Below are 22,765 nucleotides of genomic sequence, written 5' to 3' on the forward strand. Positions count from 1 at the left end.
CATAAAATCACTGTTGTCACTTTGGCTTATTGCGATTCCTGTCAGGGTGACAGACACGTGCACCAGGCAAAACCTTGAAACAAAATGCATCCGAGCTGTGGCGGAATCGCTTTGTTTTTCTGCCCTCGCCAGGTTTATAATGTAAAAACGAGGGCGCCTTCTCACAACGTGATATAAAACAGAATGGCCTTATTTGCAATCGACAGAAGATGCCAACGCCTGGAGCGTTTAAAGTGGTTGACTTTAGAATCTGGGAGTGATTGCTAAACCCACGTTTCTTTGTAAATGAACAATTCCATCTCGAGGTTCAAGTGAAGGTCAGGTGTCACTTGCGGTGAACTCTGCAGGTTGCTTCGGAATGTCACACAAGTGATGAGGGAACACTGCAGCTGGGGACCCACACCTGGAATTACCGATACGGTAACAGGAGTCTAGAATTGCCACATGATTTCAAGTTCGCAAGAGATTAATGTGGAGATACGATTTTCCGCACTGTTTTCCACATGCAATTAGTATATTTTATGCTATTTCCTAGGGACTGATTTCACATTTCTTTTTATCTGTGAATATAGGTCCATAGTAAATACATTGGGACAGATTGACTAATTTTTGGTAAAACGTGCTGCAGCAACCAGCGTTGTTGTGCTGTGTCTAAAGGAAAGGAGAGAGACAAACAGCACTATATCAAGTAACATATGCTGCTGTTTTCACCCCCTCTGCATTGGCATAATTTTGGCTGCCTTGCACCAATATACACACTCTTGGACCATAGTGCAAGGATCCGTGCCTTCTGCCAAGCACATGGTGTGTGCATTTTTTTCACTTTGTGTGTGTGCTTTACAGTGCAGCACACATTCACATTTAGAATAATGTGGAGGGTTTTAAAAGACCCTGCACTGTTACCCTGTCTCAAGGAGGGATACATTTTTGGTGCAAACCCCTGTCTACCAATGTTAGTAGATCAAGATTAGCATCAAGGCCCCTGAGTGGTTGCTTGAGAATGGCCAAGTGTCACACATGGAATATAGCGGATAGCTTTGGCCACTTGCCAGCACAAATCAGGATTTGCATTGGATGGTAAATACAACCCCACTTGCTGCGGATTTGTGCTAAAAAACCAGTAAGGAAACCCACAGCAGAGTTTTAGTAAATCTAGGTTGGAGTGTGCAGTCCTGTGTCAGAATCATGATTTGGGCGAATCTCCTGTTTCCTGCAAGAACCGATTTCCCAATTTCTCAGAAATCTTTAATTGCAGATTTTTGGAATTGGGAATCTTTGTTAACCTTTTGGCACAAAGTAGTCCAAATAAACCAACAGATATCCATGCAATAAAATGGCACATGCAATAAACGGACAATGCTTCACTCTTCTGCCAGGGGTCTTGTTTGAATATATTCTGTCAGATCGTATATGATTCATGCTGCATAGCTGGCTTTTATATAACGATCTATTGTACAATAACCAATCTACTTACCAAGGTGGCAGCCAGGATGTGCAGAGGGTGTTTATGCCTTCTTTGCATTGTGACAGATCCTGTGGCTCAATGTTCACCCACCATCCCAGGACTGGTGCCCTGGTGCACATTCTCTGACAACAGCTGCCATTTGTAGGCACTTACTTAATTCCTCTGATTGCGCTGTCAAACTAATTTCAGAGTTGTGAAAATTGGCAGCAACTCTGAATATATTTTTGCACACTACTCTTCATCGGGTGAAAGGTATGTACCAACCCCATTATGCATCGGGCTCCAGAGGACCCGGTTTAAACTTTGGCATTGCCCATTTCTTAAAACCCCATAAAATAATGCATCATGTGCACATTCAGTCATATGGCAAAAAATAAGGCGCGGACAATGCACATTTGCAATTATGATGCTTAGGGCGTCTTTTGTGTTTGGTAAATGCAAACAAGCTGCCAGCAAGTTACTGTCTGCCATATGTACGGTGCATGCATTATTTGCAATTCGTACACAGGTGTACACTCTAAAAAGTACAGATAGTATCTCTAAATAATGTTGGCAGATAGTCTGCTCCACCAAATGCTAATAACCCCCTATGTCTCAGAAGGCTGATACAGCAAGGAGAGGACATCGAATCCCACGAGGCAATGGAATGACAACCTTTGAGGGTGTTCATCTGTACTATTTGTATGTTTCGGAAAAACCTTGATCATTTTAGAGCTTGTTTTCTTTAGCCCATATCACTTCAACTGCTTTTATCGCTGGCATTTTTTAATCTTGGTTTAATTTTTTAACTCAACCATTCATGTTGAAATTAAAGCTGGAGCTATGAAGAACACTAACTAGCACTGGGAAAGCTAACTTTGTAATTGGTGCATTTCTATACATTTTGCTGAACTGGGTTCGAGTCTCAGTAATGACGCTAAAACATTATGGGCCAGATGTAGGTAATTTTTTATTACCGACCTCTTAAATACCGAGTCATACCGACTCGGTATTACCGAGTAGGAAAATGAGATGTAGGTAATGAAGGCGGTAAGAAATACCGACTCGGAACCAGTCGGTAATCGGAAACGGTATTTACCGTCTCGGAATATACCTACACGGTAAAATCCGAGACGGAAAAACCCAAACCGATCCACCGGTGCCACGGCCCATAGGAATGAATGGCAACATCCGACCCGGTAAATACCGAGTAGGTAAACACCGACCCGGTATTTACCGGGTCGGAACTACCCGCCGCAGATTTTGAAACTGACAAACATGTGCGCCTGTGAACCAATCAGGTACTTCAACCACACCCAAATTCCAAGCCACAGGGGAACCAACCAATCAGATCCTACCACCACACCCCAGTACTTGGGACAGGCCACGCCCATGCAGGTGCAGAAACAAACAGTCAGGAGAGCAGGAGGACAGAGTGTGGAGCAGCCTTACCTGAGTCAAAAAAACACTGCAAGATGGAGAGCCAGGAGGCACAGAGAGAAGCTGCAGAGCGCAAAAGGAAGCAGAAGTTCAGCCAGGAGGAACTGCAGGTGCTGATTTCTGAGGTTGTCAGACATCATGGCAGAATCCTAGGAAAGCAAACTCTGCATGTTGCAGAATCCATCAAACGCAGCACCTGTTTGAACATACAAGGCAAGGTAAATGCCATTGGTGTCACCCATCGTGACCTAGAAGACCTTAAAAAACGGTGGTATGACATCCGCATTATCACCAAAAAGAAGCTTGCTGCCCACCGCAAGGAATGTGATGCTACAGGCGGAGGAAGTAACAGAGCCCCCAGACTCACCGACATTGAGGAGATGGTTGCAACCACCCTTGAGAAGGAATGTATACACGGAATAGGAGACGCAGACAGCTCAGCAAGAGGAGCCAAGAAACCAGGTAAGATGCAACAACACTATCATTTACCCTTTTACCTATTCCCCTCACAGGACAAATCAGACTCCACAACAGGTTTAAGTAATGTCCTGCAATGCATCCTGTGAAATGTAGTCACGTGTAGATACCTCAGAGCAGTCAGCGTGCATTGCAGCAAGGGGAGCAACAGACAAGTAGCATAGGCAAATGAGAGACAGGCTAAAGTGCAATAGAAGTGTATTTTATCACATGACACAGGTGATCAACATAACTGACACAATGTCCATGTCTGTCCACAGGAGAGTCAAAGCGCAGCACAGCTGAGGTCAGAGAGAAGAGGAGGGAAGGAGCCGGACCTAGCACATCTCACGCAGGGCAGGACCAAGAGCAGGCAGCCCCGATACCTGAGGAGGCAACTGCTGGAAATCCACAATCCCCTCTCCTATTCGGCAGTCAGGACACAGGAGCGGCAGAACTATCACCCACCCCCACATCACCATCCCCAGTGCTGGGAAGAGTCAGGAGCCATGATGTGCCCCCTCGCAGAATACTGCAAACATCATCGGAGGAGGAGGAGGAGGAGGGTGGCACACAGGACAGAGGCAATACCGAGCAGCAGCCCACTCCCAGAGTCACGCGGGCCAGTGTCCGAGGGCGACGTCCACGGGAGGAAGAGGATGTGCGGCAAGTCCAAAGTGTCTTCTGCGGACTGGAGGCCACCATGGTGAAGGTGCAGCGCCTGCAGGCGAAAGCAATGATGGGGGTTCAGAGGCACGCACGCACAACAAATGAAAAACTGGATGCAGTAGGCAAGGGCATAGGGGAAATGGCAGAGAGCATGCAATCAATGGCGACAGGAATATCGGATATCACACAGTGCATGACTGTCCTGTGTGACAAATTGGACAGGGACCATTTGGCGAGACGCAGGGCCCGTGTGGATGCGCGCAAGCAAACCATGGCCCTGAACACGTTTGCAACTGCCATAGTGCAGTGCTGCACCAATTTAAGTGAAGGCATGGCCAGGATGACCTCTGCAATGGAGCTGGTGCTCGCGCAACAGACTGGCACTGGAGGCGACACTTGTGCTGCCGGAAGCGAGGGGTCCGCCAGCAGGAGTGGTGCAGGCAATCCTGTGCATGAGTTACGGAGGAGTGGCAGGCGTGGTGGAAGTGTGACAGGCCAGCGTGAGGACATAGACTCACAGCAACAGCAGCCCCGCCCTGTGTCCCGTGCCCACAAACAATGACTTAGCACTCCAACCAAGGCTGTAGTCACGGTGGTGTTAACCGTGACATCACACTCATGGAGTGTTTGTATTAGTGAGCCCAATGTGAGCTGACAATGCTGTGGCGTAGTGAATATTAAACTACTTCAACAAAGTTACATTCATGCCTGTGTCTCTTTACTCACTCAGAAATATTGTTGTGTAACCTCTGCCCGTCTCAGTCTCCCATCTGTAGCTGCTGCTGCCACTGTAGCTTGGGGGTCTGCCACCTCTGGGTCGTCATCAATGTTCTCATGATATGTGAGCTCCACCTCAGTGCCTTGCTTGGTGGCGAGATTATGCAACATTGCACAGGTTGCTATTATTTTGCAGCAGATGATTGGGGTGTACTGCCGTGCACCTCCACTCTTGTGGAGGCAGCGAAACCTGCTCTTTAGGAGCCCAAAAGTGCGCTCAACTACGTTTCGTGTGGATCTGTGAGCCACGTTGTATCGCCTTTCACTCCTGGTGGATGGGTTGAGGTAGGGAGTGAGCACGAAGGACCGCAGGGCATATGCACTGTCGCCTAGGGGGAGAAAGATAGACATTAATTTCAAGTACATGAGACGTACATCTAATGTGAGTGTCAGGGTGTGTCAATGTGATTTACCTAGCAGGTATCCATTTCCAAATTCTCCGGCAAGTAGGCGCGTGTATATTCCACTGTTCTGGAAGATGTATGAATCATGGCTACTTCCGGGGAACTTGGCTACGATGTCAGTGATGAGGTTACCTGCATTACATATGACCTGGACGTTGATGGAGTGCGTCGATTTGCGATTCCGGTATATGTGCTCTGTGGCTGCAGGTGGACAGAGTGGGACGTGGGTGCCATCGATGCAGCCGATCACGTGAGGGAAGTGTGCCAGGTGATAAAAGTCAGTCTTGGTTTTGGCTAATTCTGCCGGTGTAACAGGGAATGAAATATAATGCCCCATTCTCTGCATCATGGCGTCAAGAAACCGCCTGAAGAAGCGGGACAGGCAGCCCTGGGACACGCCACCCACTGCAGCTATCACACTCTGGTAGCTCCCTGAGGCCAGCAGGTGTAAGCTACATAGCACCTGGACATGAGGTGGGATCGCATGGGCCCTGGGTGTTGGGTGGTCCAGGAGAGGGTGTAGGTCCCTGATCAATTGCTTGATGGTGTCTGGGTGTAGCCTGTACCTCTGCAGTATTTCAGGCTCTGTCAATTGGAACAGTGTTATCCTCTGCCTGTACACTTGTTCCTCCCTTAGCCATTCTCTCTGTCCTGCTGCCTGTAGTCTCTGCCGTCTTGCTATGATGTAAAAAGCCGCCATCATGGGTCCTGAGGTGCATTTTGGGACTTTTTTTATAGCCCTCCCTTGGTTACCACCTGCTTTCAATGCATGGTAAATACCGACTGATTAATACCGTTTTTCGGCAGACTCGGTATTTTTTCGGCTTACCTACATCTCCATGGCTAATTTTTACCGTTCCTGATTTTCCGAGTCGGAGAATACCAACTCGGTATTTATGTATACGGTATCTTCCGACACGGTAATTTTACCGGGTCATTCTTACCGAGTCGGTATGTTTCCGACTCGGATTTTCACAAGTCGGTAAATCATGGCCTCCTACATCTCATTTCCTCGGTAACGGCCGATTTTACCGATTTTCGGCCGTTACCACCCGGTAAAAGCCTACCTACATCTGGCCCTATGTGATTCTGGGCAAATCACTTGCAGGTAGATTCATCAAAGGCCCGTTTTGCGAGTCAGTAATAGCGAATATTAAGGAATCGCTATTACAGACTCGCAAAACGGGATTCATGTACAAATCGCATTTTATTTTGCGATTGCTACAGCTTTCCTATTTGTGATTAGCTAATTGCTAATCGCAAAAAAGGAATTACTCCCCATTCATTCCTATGGGCCTATAGGCCCATAGGAATGAATAGGAAGACATATCAATGTGCGAATCACTATTAGCGATTCACATTTTGAAATTGCGATTTCAAGGGTGCAGGGGTGTCCAAAGGACACCCTGTAGCACCCCTGAAATGTAATCTACATTGGTGTTGCGCACACACATGTCCAAAGGACATGTGTGTGTGTAACATGCAACTTAGAAAAATGCATTTAAATGCATTTTTCTAAGTTTTCGCTATTTACCACTAGGTTTGACCTCGCGGTAAATAGCAGCCCAAAATTGCGATTTTGCAAGTTTTAAATGGTTCATGAATTGCATTTAAGGAATCTCAAATAGAGATTCCTTAAATGCAATTCCTTGCAAATGTGTGAATTCTTTAATAGCGATATTTGGGATGATGAATCCCAAATGCAAAAATTGCGCTTGCAAAGGGCCAGATTCTCAGAATCTGGCCCTTTGCGAGCCGATTTTCGTTTTATGAATCTGGCCGTTGATCTCCCCGCGCCTAACACAAATGTATGTGTGCCCTCATGTAACGTAACTGGTGCTACGTAAAGCGCTTTGATACCCAATTCGGATTTGGGTCGAGTTTGCGCTATATAAAACTCTGCAAAAAAAAAAGATGGTTACTGGTATCAGGAATTTTTTATATACAGAATACACCAGCACTCCACTGTAGCTATTTAGGTCAATATTTGTTACACAAGGGACATTTACTATACATTAATCCAAATGTCATAAACAGCCAACAATTTAGGTTCTCACAAGAAAAGGTATTTTATTTCCAAGCAAGATATAGATCATTTTCATATTTAAAGGCAAACATAACGTATTACAAAATAATTTTTTTCCCCCCAATGATGTATGACCAGGAGAGGATAATAAATGTTATAAAGGACTAATGATAGTTCTGTGTCCTCCTCTTCCGGGTCCACAAGCGACAACAGCCGACACGTGTTTCGTCACGTCGATTGTTGCCCTGTTTTGCTGCCGTTCGACTAGCGCCATGAAACCTTTTTGGTGTACGTGTGCTTTATAAATTCCCTCAACTTCAACTACAATCTTCTACCAGTTTATCAATAATTTATATGATATAGAAGGGATGGTGTCATCAATTGTTATCTTCAGTATCTATTTACCCATTTCTCAGGGATTTACATTATTTATTGATCTCTGAAAACGTCACCAACATGTGTCTCATACTCATCAAATATCACAGTTGTGGTTCACTGCTAGCATGTTGTTACATCAAAAAATCCTTGTTGTGTTCTCCCATTCCATGTTGTTCTTTCCAAAGCAACTAATTACGACTGCTTATAAAGATGTTTCTGTATTTCCTATAAAGATTTCTCATTGTTTTTGGTGATGAACGCTGATAAACTGAGCAAGAAACATATGTGCAATGCACAAAAAGAGGACTCGTTCAGGAAGCAACCTGGATGTGCCCTTAGAAAATACAGAACAGCAGCTTCAAGTGAAGGATAGACAGACTGACAAATGAACATGGATAGAAGATGAGCTTAAGGGTGGCAGAGTGATCTCTCCAATATATTCGCTGGAGATAAAACTATTTTACAGTGTGTCACATTAGATAAGAGATTCGATTGATATTTTCTAACAAACAAGAAAATGGCCTTTCGCTTGCAGACTGAGTCACCGGCTTGTCTCATTGCAGTTAGCTCAAGTGCATACAATATTTCAGGCTTGCAGGTGAATGTTAGGCAAACAGGTCTGACCTTTAAGTAATGGATCACAAAAGATGCTTGCAAGCATGTGCATGAAAACAGAGATCTGGATTGTTAAATTCCAAAGAAGAATCTTGTAAAGAGGAACCGATTGTTCTAGAAAGTGAAATGAGATTTCCTTTATTTACAAAGAACCATGTAAACAGCACTGTAACCATTACTTATTCTGCAAATATTTTACCCATGGTTTTCAATAATTAACATACATTTTGCGATGCAGTGTTTTTCATTGCTATGTGCGTCATACTATTCAATAGAATGCAAGAAAATAGCCAGAAAAATAAAATATCTCCGAGTACGACTTTGAAACATATTTTCATTGGCAATATGCAAGCTCGCGCAGTAAGCAAGTCTTACCGTATGGAGGAGTATTCGATGGTCACTCAGAGGAAGTTTTTTAAAACTTTACTCTTTTCCTTCTAGATTTACTTCCATGTAACCGGTCTTCCATCGAATTGTTCCATTTTATTCGATTTTTTATCCATCCTTTTTTTTTATTATGGCATTCTTCCTTTCAATCTTCCATTGTTGTATCATTCACTCCAACTTTTTCTTCATGCTAACTTGTATCCTTCCATGTTTCCTTCTTTTGCTCCGTTTTTATTTTCATCCCATTTCTCCCTGCTTTACTTTAATCTCTTATCTCCCATCCATTCACCTTTTTCACACCACTCCTTCCACCCCTGTATCTTCTCTGCTCGTCTTCCTTCTATAATGCTTTACTTTAATCTCAGTGCTTTCTTCCATCTCACTTTGGTGCGTTCAATTGGGCTCTCTCGCGGTTTTTCTTTGCCGGCTTTATAATTTCCCATTCACCTTTCACTGTGCTTAACTTCTCACCGCAACCCCTCAACCCTGAGCTCTGCAATGTTGCCATGTTGCCTTTATAACCTTCTGAGCGAGACCTGGGAGTCGAAGGTGAAAGAGATGATGAGACATAAATACTATTTCTGTGGGCCCAAAGTCGACCCCCTCTACAAATGGAGAAGTAGATGGTCCAGAAAGCCCTTGCATGTCTAACTTATTTTGTTTAGCTTATTTTTAGTAGTACCACATTCTCAAAGCTGTGCAGTCCATATATTCCTGTAAAATCGTACTTGGCTGAATATGTGCAGTCACCACGTCCAATCTGACAGATAAAACAACAAGGTATGATGTGTGATGCTAGAATTACAGATCTGTAGCCAACTAAATAGGCCTCTTTAAGTACCAGAAAACCGTCACCTAAAAGTGGATAAAGTAATGCTAATCATGGGATGGTTGCAAAATCCTATCCAAGATTTATTTCGTTAAAGTCCCCTTGGGTTGATGTAATCGTTTTATTACGTTTGTACGACAGGAGACAAATATACATTGATATTTACTTTGTGTTACTGTAGCACATTATGTTGTGAAGCTGAGTCACTCCTATCAAGAATGTGGGGTGTAGGGGGCAAAGTCAGACAGGCTATGGGAAAATTATATTCTGTCTACAATTTATTTTCAAGGTCTTGTTAAGTACTGATACACTGAATTTCAAAGCCCAACCTGCAAGCCATTGCACTGTTGTTGCAGAGGCATACAACTGAGGCAAACGTTTGTGGCAAGTGGAGTTTTCACACTATTGTCTCACCTACTTATATAAATTGGTGGACTTGTTCAATCCAAATAACAAAGCCAAATCAAAAGTATTAGAAATGGGATTTCTGGTTGGCTAGGGCATGCGCCTAAGCCAGGCAGACATCACCACTCAAGTCAGGGCAAGTGATTTACCGGCTGCCGATAACACCTGCTCACCCCCTTGGTAGCATGGTACGAGCAGTCAGGCTTATCCCAGAGGCAATGTGTAAAGCGTTTGCACAACACACACACACACAGCAGCAACACACTAGGCACACCACAAAAGAAACTCCACACAAGGTTAAATAAAAATAGCATTTGTATTATCCAAACACACATTACAATCATAATCACACAATATACACTGTGCCAAATGGCACTTAGATATCCCTTTACTGGGGATTATATACCTGAGAGGGCCAATCAGGCTACTGTCAGAACCATCACTCAGCACAAGTAGCGAATGTAAAACACCACTAGTAACTACTGGCACAAAAATGACCTCAGCATTATATCACATTAGCATTAGGCATAGACCACATTATGCATAAATCAAAAGTATAAACACATTATGCATTCTCATTAGGGGTAAAACACATGAGGCATCCACATCATCTATCACATTAGGCCTAAGCACCATACTGGCACCGTATGCATAGATACATCCTCAACAGTGCACCCCAGTAACTACAGGCAGGATGCACACATTATGGTAGAGTCACCTCTGGTCCAAGGACACCATATATACATCATCTTAGGGCAGGTGAAAAGGGCCAATTCGAGTGAGACATTATATAGGCATCATGAACGCTATGCCTACTCTGCACTCCGGTGTACTTACCCCTTATCCAGCACTTAAAGACTCCCCACATAGTTAGAGAGGCCTTACTCAGTCCCTTGCTTAACAGAAATTACCCTTGGCAGTCCTGCAGCATCCGGTGTGACTGCCACAACAAATGCATCGGTCCAATCACAGTGGTGCAAACTGTGGGCCCAGGCAGGCTCACCTACATGGAAGACCTTCCATGGTCTCGGACATCAGCGGGGAGGGGTGCAGCAAGTCCCTTACTTGCCTTCGTTGCACCGGTTCCACATGGGCAATGCCCCGCCCCACGGAGACTAGAGCTGCACTTGGCTGCTGCCCTTTGCTACCGAGAGTGGCAGCGACGTCGTGACACCCTAACTCCCCTTTGTGAAGGCTGAGTGATTCGTCGGCCCGCGGACGCTCTCCACTTGGGCCTCTCCCGGCCGTGGATGCATGGAGTAATGGTTCTGCTCTCTTGGCAGCTCCCTTTCGGATATGCGGTCCCACTGTAGGACTTCCAGCGGGCTCATGGTCAGCCACTTTAGGCACGGCATAGTGGCGGCGGGACCCGAATCAAAGTTTCAGTGGCTTGTAGCCACGAGGGGCTCTCTCTGGACACGGGAACCCCCCCTCGGTCCAGGCAGCTTTTTTGTGCCTTCTGCCTCATGTCTTGCTGCTCCTATGCCCCTCAGCGTCGCCCACAACCAGGCAAGATGTCTGACTTCTGGTCTGCCGATCGCGGCGGCGATCTCTCTCTCTCGGTGCCACAGTGCGGGGTAGGCTCCCACCTCTCAAGGAGCACACAATGCGGGATGGGCTCCCGCCATTTAAACACACAAATGCGGGGTGGGCTCCAGCTCAACAAATAACGGAACCAGGATGTGCGGTGGACTCCCGCTAGACAAGTAAAGGCACCGGCATGTGGGGTGGGCTCCCGCTTTTCTCCGAGCCGCACATGGGAATCCCTATGCCGGGATTCCCTCCAAATCCTTTGCAGCCCAGTGCTGCAGAGCACACAGCACTCTTGGAATTAAAGATATAGTGATCACAAGGCACTTAACCCCCAAAAGGTCCTGGGCAAAGGCTGGGCCCAGGCAGGCCAGCTCACAGGGCCTTCCACCACTCTTTGCCATCAGGAATTCAAATGAAATAGAAGCTCTTATTGTTAATAATGTTACTATAAACACTTCAGCCTAAGCTGACAATATTCTTTTTTGAATATTAGTAATACTGACTCCCCCTTCCTCCGCTGCTAAGCTTCACATTTACTCTCAAGTTTCAGGATACACATTAGGCACTAATAAAACTGAATTATTGCCCCCCCTTATATGCTCCCTAAGAACGATATAATATGGCAAAAATACATTTTTTTACATATCTTGGTATTCAGATTTCTCACTCTGTTAAACAATTACTTAGAATTGTGATTACATTCTTAATCATATTAAAGATACATTTCATATATTGTCCTATTTACATCTATTTTGGTGGGGAAAATGGAATCTATAAAAATGGTAATTGCTCCAAAAATGTTTTACTTCTAATCGGAGCTGCCTACTCAATTACCTTTTCAGTTTAAAATCAATATTGATAAGGTAGAGCGCCATATCTACAGACATATGTCTCTCTCCTCTCCCTAGCACCGGCTATGATTTCTACTGCTGTGCGCCAGGCACACCCCTTAGCGTTAAGGTGCATGCCTGAATTTAGCATAGGTTTTGTACAGGAAGGGTACGCTGTACAAAATACTAAGCCTTGACAATTTCAAACAATTTGTCCCACTTTGTAAGTGTACTGCACAGTGCAGCATACATGCAAAGTAGGAAAAGAAAGGATGTTAACTTTTGGTGCTAAACCCTGTGTACAATTGTTTGTAGATAGGGGTTTGCATCAAAATGCATGGGTGGTTGCATGGAAACACCCATGTACCAAACATGTAAATTCACCTTCTCGCAAAGTAATACATGGTAATGCTTCACACTGCTTTTCTTTAAAGTGGAAAGTAAGTTGGCAAAAGAACATTTTGTGTTTGTGAACATCACTTTTGTGAAGCTAACCCAGCAAAATATTACTGAAAATCCCCCCCCTACTCTCACTGATTTCATTATGGCAAAATCCGATGGAAAATCTTTTGTCAGGCCCTCAACAGCCAGGTTAGCTGGAATCCAGTGGCACAGTGAGCACAGGACCCACATCTGGGCAAGGCGGCAAAAGCTAAAATAACAATTGATGAATGGTTGGTATGCCCAGATGTCGGTACCCTTACTTGCTGTGCCACCGGATTCAAGCTAGATTGGCTGATGAGAGATCATACCCCAAAACCAGTCCTAGGATGCTTGTTTCTGGGACAGGGAGGACCTGGCTTGCCAGTTCAGGCTATACTGTTCCCATGAGGAGCAGGGCCAAGACTGATTTGCATATGGCTAGGTCCAAACTGGGGTGGCATGGTGAGCAAAAGACAGATCGATTTAACTCTGCGCACGCTGAGAATATTCCCCCGTGGTGCGGGTGAATTAATAAGTGAGCGGGGTTCGGACGGCCCCAGCCGTCCTCCGCACACGCCCACCGTGGGGCCGTCCGACGCACGCAAAGGTTAACACAGATCTCTTGACTGGGGGTAAATGTTGGATTTGTTCAGCATTCCGTCCATCATTTGTTAATGTAGCAACTTTCTAAATGTAGCATATTCTAATTGTAACTTAAATCCAACTTCCCCATAAATTAGGATTTTTCATTAAAATTCCAAAGACACCAAACATGAACTGGGTACCTGTTTCCATTTGGAAATTACAGCTTTGCTGTGGGAGAGGTAGGCATTACAGTGGTGAAAAGGAATTTAAGTTTTTTTCACTACTAGGAAATGTACAACTTAAAAGTACATCAGCCGCATTCATCATTGTAAAATCGGCTCGCAAAGGGCCAGATTCTGAGAATCTGGCCCTTTGCGAGCGCTATTTTTGCATTTGGGATTCATCATCCCAAATGTAAAAATCGCAAATTGCGAAATCGCTAAATTGCGAGGAATTGCATTTAAGGAATCTCTATTTGAGATTCCTTAAATGTTATTCATGAACCATTTTTAAATTGCGAAATCACTATTTTTGGCCGCTATTTACCGCAAAGTCTGACTTTGTGGTAAATAGCGAAAACTTTGAAAAATGCACTTTAGTGCATTCTTTTGAACATGTGTGTGCGCAACATCAGTCTACATTTACATTTCAGGGGTGCTACAGGGTGTCCTTTGGACACCCCTAGCACCCTTGAAATCGCATCCTTATTTGCGAATAGCAAATTGCTAATTGCAAATAAGGAATGACTCCTCATTCATTCCTATGGGCCTCTAGGCCCATAGGAATGCATGGGGATTCATTTCTTATTTGCGATTAGCAATTTGCTAATCGCAAATAAGGAAGCTGTAGAAATTGCAAATAATATTGCGATTTCTACATGAATCCCGTTTTGCGAGTCATTAATAGCGATTCCTTAATAATCGCTATTAAGGACTCGCATATCGGGACATTGATGAATCTGGCTGCATGTCTCTTCTTTTTAGATACTTTTTACACTGCCATTTGGGGTGTCCAGGTTTAACACTAGGGGTGAAAATTTGTGCCTGGGAAAGGTATATTTTTCCAAGACGAAATGGCAGTTTAAAATTGTACGTGATGGCTGACCTAGTACATGCTAGTTACGTGGATGGTACAATCAGTGAGCAAGCCTTCTAGCAGCATTTAATTAACATGACGTGGGCACAACTAGTGCCATGTTCCCAAGGACTTACAAATACATTAACTATACCAATTCAGGATAAGACAATTCTACTATGATTTAGGGATAGACGACAAGTAGTATAGCAAAGGGGCGCAGAGTCCTAAGGCAAGCCAAAACAAAGTCTGATAAGCAGGAGGTATGAAGGTAAAATGTTAGGGAAACACCACATTAAGGATGCCAGGTCTAACAGTGGGGAATGAGAATGTGCAACCACTAGCACAGATCTGAAATCAGAATATAATGACAGTGGAACAAGAGTGAAAATTCAAAAAGTAAATAAGCCAAAGCTTATTCACAGAGAGGGCGAGCAACCTGAAAAATCGTGAGTGATAATGTGGAAACGCCCATGGGTCACCAACAAACATTATTGGAATTTAGGATACAGCTGGCTTTTGCCTTTAGGGCATTGATCAAACACAAACTGCATTTGCCAGTTAATATTCTGACCTTTACACTTCTCAATCCAATTGTTTCCCTATGCAGTTGGTGGACTGCTTCTAGGACGGGTGGGAGAAGAATACATGGCATTCATACTGCAACTGTTTGAACTTGATGAATTACAAGCTGCCATAATGGAACATGAGTCTGGTAAAGCCTCAGGGCTCAATGGCTTTCCTGACAAATGTTATAAGTGAAATACATATATCCTTGTCTCATACTTTCTAGACATAGAGGAAGACACATGCAAGAGGAAAAAATTGTCTCCATCTTTGAGAGAAGCATCAATAATAACTCTGCATAAATCCGATAAGCCTCCCATGAATGCGAATCCTCCGGCCACTTTCAATAACCAATTGTGTCACAAAATGTTGCTGCAAAACTCATTTTGAATCAACTTACCCTGCTGCTACCAGACCTGGTTAAACCACATCAGTCTGGTTTTATCTCATGCAGCTCCACATCCACACAAATTCCACACCCTGTTTGCATTGCTTAATGACCTGGAATGTGCCACAGATGTGGTGGCTGTCTTGTTAGACGGTACCAAAGCTTTTGACTCGCTAGTATGGAAGTACCTATTCATAACCCTTGCATGTTTTGTGATGCCCAGTCCTTTTGTTGTTTGGATCCAATAACTCTGCACTGCCGCACAGTCGCGGCTCGCAAATCTCGCGCTTGGGTGGGGACGCACGGGGGTTATCGCGCGGGTTTTACCATTGGGGGGTAAAATAAAACTAAAACTTGTCTGATCCTGGTCCCGCACTGCCTCTGCTCCTGGGTTTGGTCCTGAACAGGAACAGACATGCTCCCTCCCTTCCTGTAGCCAATCACAATGCTGCAATAGCAGCGTTGTGATTGGTGCGGAGTCCCGGACAGCGCCTAGCTGGACCCTGTAGGGAGGCCATTTTCTCTATGTAGGCTGCATACAGCCTAGATAGAGAAAATGTAGAGTGTGCATGAATGCTTTGGTTGGCCCCAGGGCCAACCAAACAGTCAGGGTACTCATAGTAGTTCAAGCCACTCCTCCCCGAACCGCCCACCCGCCCGCCCCCAACCAGGCATTTCCTCCAGCCCGCCCCCAACCAGGTATACTCCTGCCTTCTGCTTTCTCGCAGCGTGAGAAGCTGAAAATAAAATGGTATTTAAAATACCATTTTATTGTCTGCTTCTCGCTCTGCGAGAAAGCAGTGGGACAGCGCACCTCTGCCCTAATGGAGGAGCCGCCCATGCTGCCGCATCTTCTCGTCTTTGCATTAACAATGTCAGCTCTCAACCTTTACCAATTACTAGAGGTAGTCGTCAGAGCTGCCCGCTATCAGCTACTCAATTTGATTCCACCCATAAGCTACTCATGGTAAAGATCAGGCAGCATCATAACAAGCTAATACTTTGATATCACAACTGTTACATATTACTATCCTTATAAACAGATGATACAACACTTAACTTAAGGAGCCCGAATATCAGTCTCCAACCTGCGATACGAGAGCCCATCCACTTTTGGGCATTATCTGGATTAAGATCAATTGGTTTAAGTCCCAGATCTTTCAGCTCACTGGTGCCATGCAACAGCATAAACTCCGGATTACCTATGAGAATGAGATGATAACACTGTCTGATACCATGCATCGACATAAATCTAGACTCAATATTGGTCATTCGGGAGCACTATGGAGGGACAGTGCTCCAGAACTGACTACAAAAAATGAATATTATTCCCTAGCTTCTCCACTTCATCAATATCCCCCTGACTTTCAACCAAACCTTCTTCCCCACCTGAAAACATAACTGATATTCTTGATGCGGGTGGGTTTATGGGTAAGAATTAATGGGACAAGCTGATATTCCCCTTCTATCTAGGTATCTTTGAGGCATCTGATCCTGAACTATACTACCTAGGTGCCCAAGCGCATTTTTGAACGTCACTGGCATGAGATAAATCCATTATATCACCAACAGGGGAGACCTAAGCAGGTTACTCCATTCTCCCGCGGTTGACAGGTCTTCGAGAACCACCATTAAGAATCATTTATTATTAAAAATCGATGAAATATGCATGATTTCTATCATAAACGGGTTGCAAGAACTGCATAAACCTCAGTGCACTTGATAGCATGTTTGAATTATGTTATGAGGTACCAAATGAGACATTTACCATTGCAAGATCTAGTTAGAGTCTCGAAAGACAACTTGTGTCTTTGGATAACTTTCTGATTAAACAACATAGTGACAGCGTACATCATTCAAGGTGTACTAGCCATGGTGTACAGGACTTACAAAAAGAATATTGGCACAACGATTTCATTGGTCCTCGACTTCCCTATGGTAGTTCCAGCAACTAAATGTTTTGTTCCTGGTTTGACTAACTCAGTATATAATAGACTTCTGAAAGTTGATTTTCCTTAACATCAATTAAATTCTATCGTACTACATCTGTTCAATTCATTTACTTACCTAGATATTTAGGCCGATTCTTGGGTAATGCGAATGTTTAGTTACTGACAACTTTTATTCACACACACAATCTTGGGTTGTATTTTAAACATTGCTGTTAAAAAGTAATGCATCAACTATATTCGAGTGGTAAATTAAAAATACCAAAACGGACATATTAAGGTTGGTTGCTATGCATTCCCATGAGTACAAGTGAATGCCAATTCGAAAGCATTGGTAGTTCCAGTAGCTTGGCATTTTAGAACTGAGACCTATTGGCTTTGCTAGTACATGCTTTTTTAAATTAGTAATAACAGCAACAACTGTCTGTAAGAAACTAATGCATGATGTTGGTACCGAATTATGGGGCATATTACCAAGCAATAGCAATAATTATCGCTATTGCTTGGTTAGAGACAAAAATGTATCGCCGACCTGCGGCGATTTTTATCGCAGATAAACCTCAGTATTACCAAGGTTTATCGCAACTGCGAAAAAAATCGGCCGCAATGCATGAATATCGCTGAAAAGTCAGCGATATTCAGTCATTACCGAGCAAATGCTCTTAGCCATGTTATCCACCTCCCATTGGAGAACATGGCTAAGATCTGCTCAGGGCAGGTGTTAGCTTTTGGAGATATTCACGCTTAGCACGAATATCTCCAAAAGTTGGTAATAAGAGATAGCGATGTTAGCGACTGTTTCCAGTCGCTAACATCTTGGCACGCCCACTTTGCATGTAATTAGTGATACATTTCTCTGACATGCAAAGTGGGGCCCAAGATGGTCTCTATATCCTACTAGCTGTCGCTAACTGGTGTTAGCGACAGCTAGGTAATAGGGAGATAATTTTATCTCCGCTTTCTTGGCTTTTAAAGCCAAAAAAGTATAGATAAATTCCCTTGATAACATGCCCCTATATAACTTATTTTGTTATGGGCAGGTGATAGTTTTACTACAAGGACCTAATTTCCATGCATTACATTTTACTCAAACTGAAGGCTGCTTCAAATCTTTATAGCAATTTAAAATGCTGTTTCAAATGTACATCTGTGTGAGAATGTAGCAAACCCATGATTTGCTGTTAATTTGTTTTGGGGAAATATGTCAGTACTTACGCTTCCTGTGGTGACCACAGCTAGTGGACAGAGAGAACAAACATTTCATATAGGGGCTCTAGACACTTGTTTTTTCAAACTGAGACTGTAACACGATTATACATAAATGCACTCCTTTCCATTGTGTATTTTATTGGTGGTTGAACTTGCTAAAACATTACAGCTTCATTTAAACTTTAGATACATTTTATGAAATTTTCTGTTTCAAATAGCAGGCTTCTCTAGCACTTAACCAGGAGTAAACGACTCCTTCATGCAAAGGATCCGTAGACATAAAGTACCAAGTAATGACATTTCTCTCCACACAATTGCAGACAACAGATGCTAATGTATATTCAAGTGGGAGCAATCTGTGTTCAACCTAATAGGTATTAGTGCCCTGCTGTTCACCTTTTCATTTTTACAAAACAGGCTGAATAATCCTTAATGCTTTCCAAGAGAGCAGCACTGAATCTGTTGGCAGTAGAATAAACACAATACTTTCTCTATTTTTATGAGATGAGAAAAGTGAACTGGAAACTAAGGGGCATATTATCAAGAAAACTCGATACATTATCGCCGCTTTTATCGGCAGGAAACTGCCACTAAAGTGGCGATAATCGGCTTGATAATATGCTCTATGGAATTCCAATCAAAGCCCATGTTAGATGTCTTCACATCTAACATGGGCTTCGATTGAAATTCCGTAGAGCATATTATCAAGCCCATTATCGCCGCTTTATCGGCAGTGTCCTGCCGATAAAAGCGGCGATAATGTATCGAGCTTTCTTGATAATATGCCCCTATATTTGTTCAGTTTCTAAAGGTTATGTTATGTTATGTTACATCTGCTTATATAGCGCGGCGGCTGCCCCAGCGAAGGGGCATCCCGGCGCTGGACTAGACAGGAGAGAGCACAACATACAGACAGGCTATCATGTCAACTTCGCAAAACAGGTGGGTCTTTAATGCCTTTCTGAAGGAAAGAAGGTCTTTATACTTCGGATCCGCAGTGGTAGTGCATTTCATAGTTTGGCAGCCATGTATTGAAAGGAACGTCCTCCAGTGCGGGCGAGTCTGACACGGGGAAACATGACCAGATTTTGTCCTTCTGATCTGAGAGCTCTATTCGGAGTGTACTGCGTTATGAGATGACATAGCATGGGAGGTGAGGATTTTTTTAGAATCTTAAAGGCCAAGCACAGGGCCTTGAAATTAATTCTCTTTTCCACCGGTAACCAGTGCAGTTTTACCAAGGTCTTGGTTACAGACTCGAACCGGGGAAGCCCTGTTTTAGACACGCTGCAGACGTTTTTTTTCCGCTTGATTGGCTCCCAGGAGTAAGGAGTTAGCATAGTCTAAGCGGGAAAAGATTGTGGCTTGGATAATTACCTGACGTGTAGTGGGGTCGAAAAATTTTAATATAGGTCGTAGGTTGCGTAGGATACCAAAGCTTGTGGCAGCTACTTTTTTTGTGTGGCCAACAAAACTCAAGGTTGAGTCGAACCACACCCCCAAGTTTTTTACCTCTGCTTTGGGGTCGGGGGGCAAGAGTATCGGCCACCAGTCCTTTCCCCACGCTTCGGCATTTTTTCCTACTATTAACACCTCCGTTTTGTCAGCGTTAAGTTGTAAATAATTGGCCGTCAGCCACTCAGTTACTGCAGTGAGGCCATGCTTGACATTCAGTGCTCCTGCTCCGTTGTCATCAGTCAATGTTACCACCGGCTGAGTATCGTCAGCGTATGACACGATGGAAAGGTCCCACCTCTTGGCGACCTCAGCTAGTGGTTGGACATATAGATTAAAGAGTGTCGGGTTGAGCGCTGAGCCCTGAGGTACTCCCTCCAGCCTTCAAGACATACAGATTTTCCTAGCTTTCTAGTAGTGTTCAGTTTCCTAGCCATGTAGAGGCGGAGAGTTAGTTGCCACTTGAAAAAAAGTGAGAGAGGTGTGACGCAGCTGCCACAGTGGCTGACTCCCGATCTCAGGTTGTGATTCAATCACCGGCTCAGAATCATGTGATTCTGGGCAATAGCTCGCTCATTCTCCACGTCAGTCCCCAGCACCTTGAAACCCTCGAGGGGTGATGTGTTTGCACTTTACAAATGCAAATTATTATTATATAAGGGTCCTTAAAGCAAAGTGACAGTCCTTATTTCAGTCCCGCAGGCAGCAGGATAGCACTTTCAAATATTAATAATCAAATCCCAAGGCGGTTCCTCCTGGCAGACCACAGTCCTCTACTGTAGAACCAGCAGCATCAAGTTGCAAGTCCATGCAGTCTCTAAAAATCATGGGGTCACAGCCCCTGTACTTATAGCCCAAAAGTCTTTGTTCTGGGCGCACTTCAAACAACTTTCAGAAGCGCACAACACCCCCATTTATTACCAAGCCCTTGCTCCAGACACACTACAGGGAGGCAGAGACATAAATGTGGTAAGTCAGGCACAGCCCTATTCAGGTGCAGGTGCAACTCCTCGCAACACTCTAAATGCAGGTCAGGTCTATTCAGGTGCAAGGGAAACTCCTTCAGCCACTCTAAATGCAGCCATAGTCTATTCTGTCCAGCTCTGAGTCATGTAGGAAATGCAGGACACACCTCAAACCCCCCTTGTGACAGTCTAGCGTAAATTTACATCCCCTTCTCTAGTCAATCTAAACCAGATGCTGAATAAATAACCAGGCAGGCCACAAGGTGTCACAAGTACAGAGAAATGCACACTTCGATAGTAATAACAAACACGCTTTCACCAATAAGTAGGATGTATTACTACTATTCCAACCATACCAAACATGGCCACACTACCCCTTACATATCAGGAATTACCACTAAAGCATATATATATATGCCAAAAAGGGGTAGGCCAATCTTACCAAGTTTACAAGAGAGAGCACATGCACTTTAGCATGATCAGCTGTGGTAAAGTGCCCAGAGTAATAAAAACAACAGAAACAGGTCAGAAAAAATACAGGCGAAAGCTGAAAGTTTGGGGATAACCCTAAAAAATGGGCCATTTCCAACAATGGAGAGTGTCTTCCTTCTTGCAAATAAATATCTATTAAGTGCTAAAGTGTGTAAACTAATGTGTGGGCAAGTCAAAAGAGTGGGGCAGAAGATGGGAGTGTTGGAAGAGTGCAGAGCTTGTTTCAAATATGGTGTCCAAGGGTACACTTGTGGTTATGAACATTAGTCTGGGCAAGGGTTGAAAACATGGCTTCTGCTACTACATAATGATGTTGCAGCTGTGATTCAATAGGTGTTTATGCAGAATGACTGCACTTCTGGTTCATTCACTGAGTTTTTGTTAGAACTCGTAGCCTAATACTGAATGCAACGCTATTTTAATACATTTTATTAAAGTTGGTATATATTGATCAAATGGCATGTGGCGATAAAAGAAGTGTTTCCAGTGAGAATTTTAATTGGTAATCTGTATCCTCCCTTTACATAGACGGGGCTATGAGGAATTGGAAAAACAGCTAAAAGAAGTGTTTGTGGAGAGAAGCAACATCCTTCGCCAGCTTTCGAAAACATCCAAAGAACTTGAAGGCATCAAAGTAAATCTGCAGGTTAGACTTTGTTCACTGTCACTCATTCCAAAGTATGTCATTCTCGAGCTCACTATACTTTTAAATCATTGCAATCAAATCGCGAACAAATGCACTCTCACATCTAATAAAAACTTTCACAAATGGAACGTACTCACGCTAAGGACATCACACCATGAAACATGCAAATGAGAAGTATATTAAGAAAACATTCAGCTGTCTCCCTGAAGAACTCGTCGTTTTTATCCAACTGTTTGATATCATTTTATCATGGCTTTGTATGTTTTTTTAAACACTCATTTCCCATGGCACTCACCAGTTGTTACAAATTGTATTTTATGGTTTTAATTAACTGAAAATAAGCTTGACTTGAACTGTATTTAAGCAGTGCTTAATTAATACTGCAGTGTACTATTATCCAATTTAGATGCATATTTACAAGCCCCTACTACCACCACAACGTCACTTTTCTCGATGTTGATGTGGCAGCAGGGGCTTTGCCTTATTCACAGGGCAGTGTAAAACCCCTTAGCGTGGCTTAATGCTGCCTTGTAAATAAGGCACCCTTTCACGCAATACTTAGCGTGAAGAGGGTGGGCATGAGTGTTGTGGTGGGCATTCCACCGCAACACCCATTGATTTTGACGCTGACCCATATTTACAGGGTGGCGTAAATATGAGGGAGCTGCAAAACTAAGACCGGATAATATCTGGTCCAACCCTCGCGCAATGAGGAGAAACATTTAATTTCCCCTAATTTTTGTTGTTTGCATGTGTGCTGCGTTGTGGAGCACACATGGAAACAGCAGAACTCCATTGATTGTTTATGAGCAGGAAGGG

The 22,765-nt window shown here is 43.8% G+C and overlaps 1 protein-coding gene across 2 annotated transcripts in view; it reads left to right on the forward strand.

Moving 5' to 3' along the window:
* LUZP2 (leucine zipper protein 2) overlaps nucleotides 1-22,765 on the forward strand; it is a 1,380,972-nt gene that overhangs the window by 429,896 nt on the left and 928,311 nt on the right. For both annotated transcript variants that reach the window (XM_086959880.1, XM_086959879.1), the window contains exon 2: nucleotides 21,829-21,946. In XM_086959880.1, the coding sequence (XP_086816006.1) occupies nucleotides 21,829-21,946 (118 nt within the window). The remainder of the gene's footprint in view (nucleotides 1-21,828; nucleotides 21,947-22,765) is intronic.

This window comes from Lissotriton vulgaris, chromosome 2_2 (genome assembly GCF_964263255.1).
Source record: "Lissotriton vulgaris chromosome 2_2, aLisVul1.2, whole genome shotgun sequence".
In the NCBI taxonomy this organism is placed as follows: domain Eukaryota; kingdom Metazoa; phylum Chordata; class Amphibia; order Caudata; family Salamandridae; genus Lissotriton; species Lissotriton vulgaris.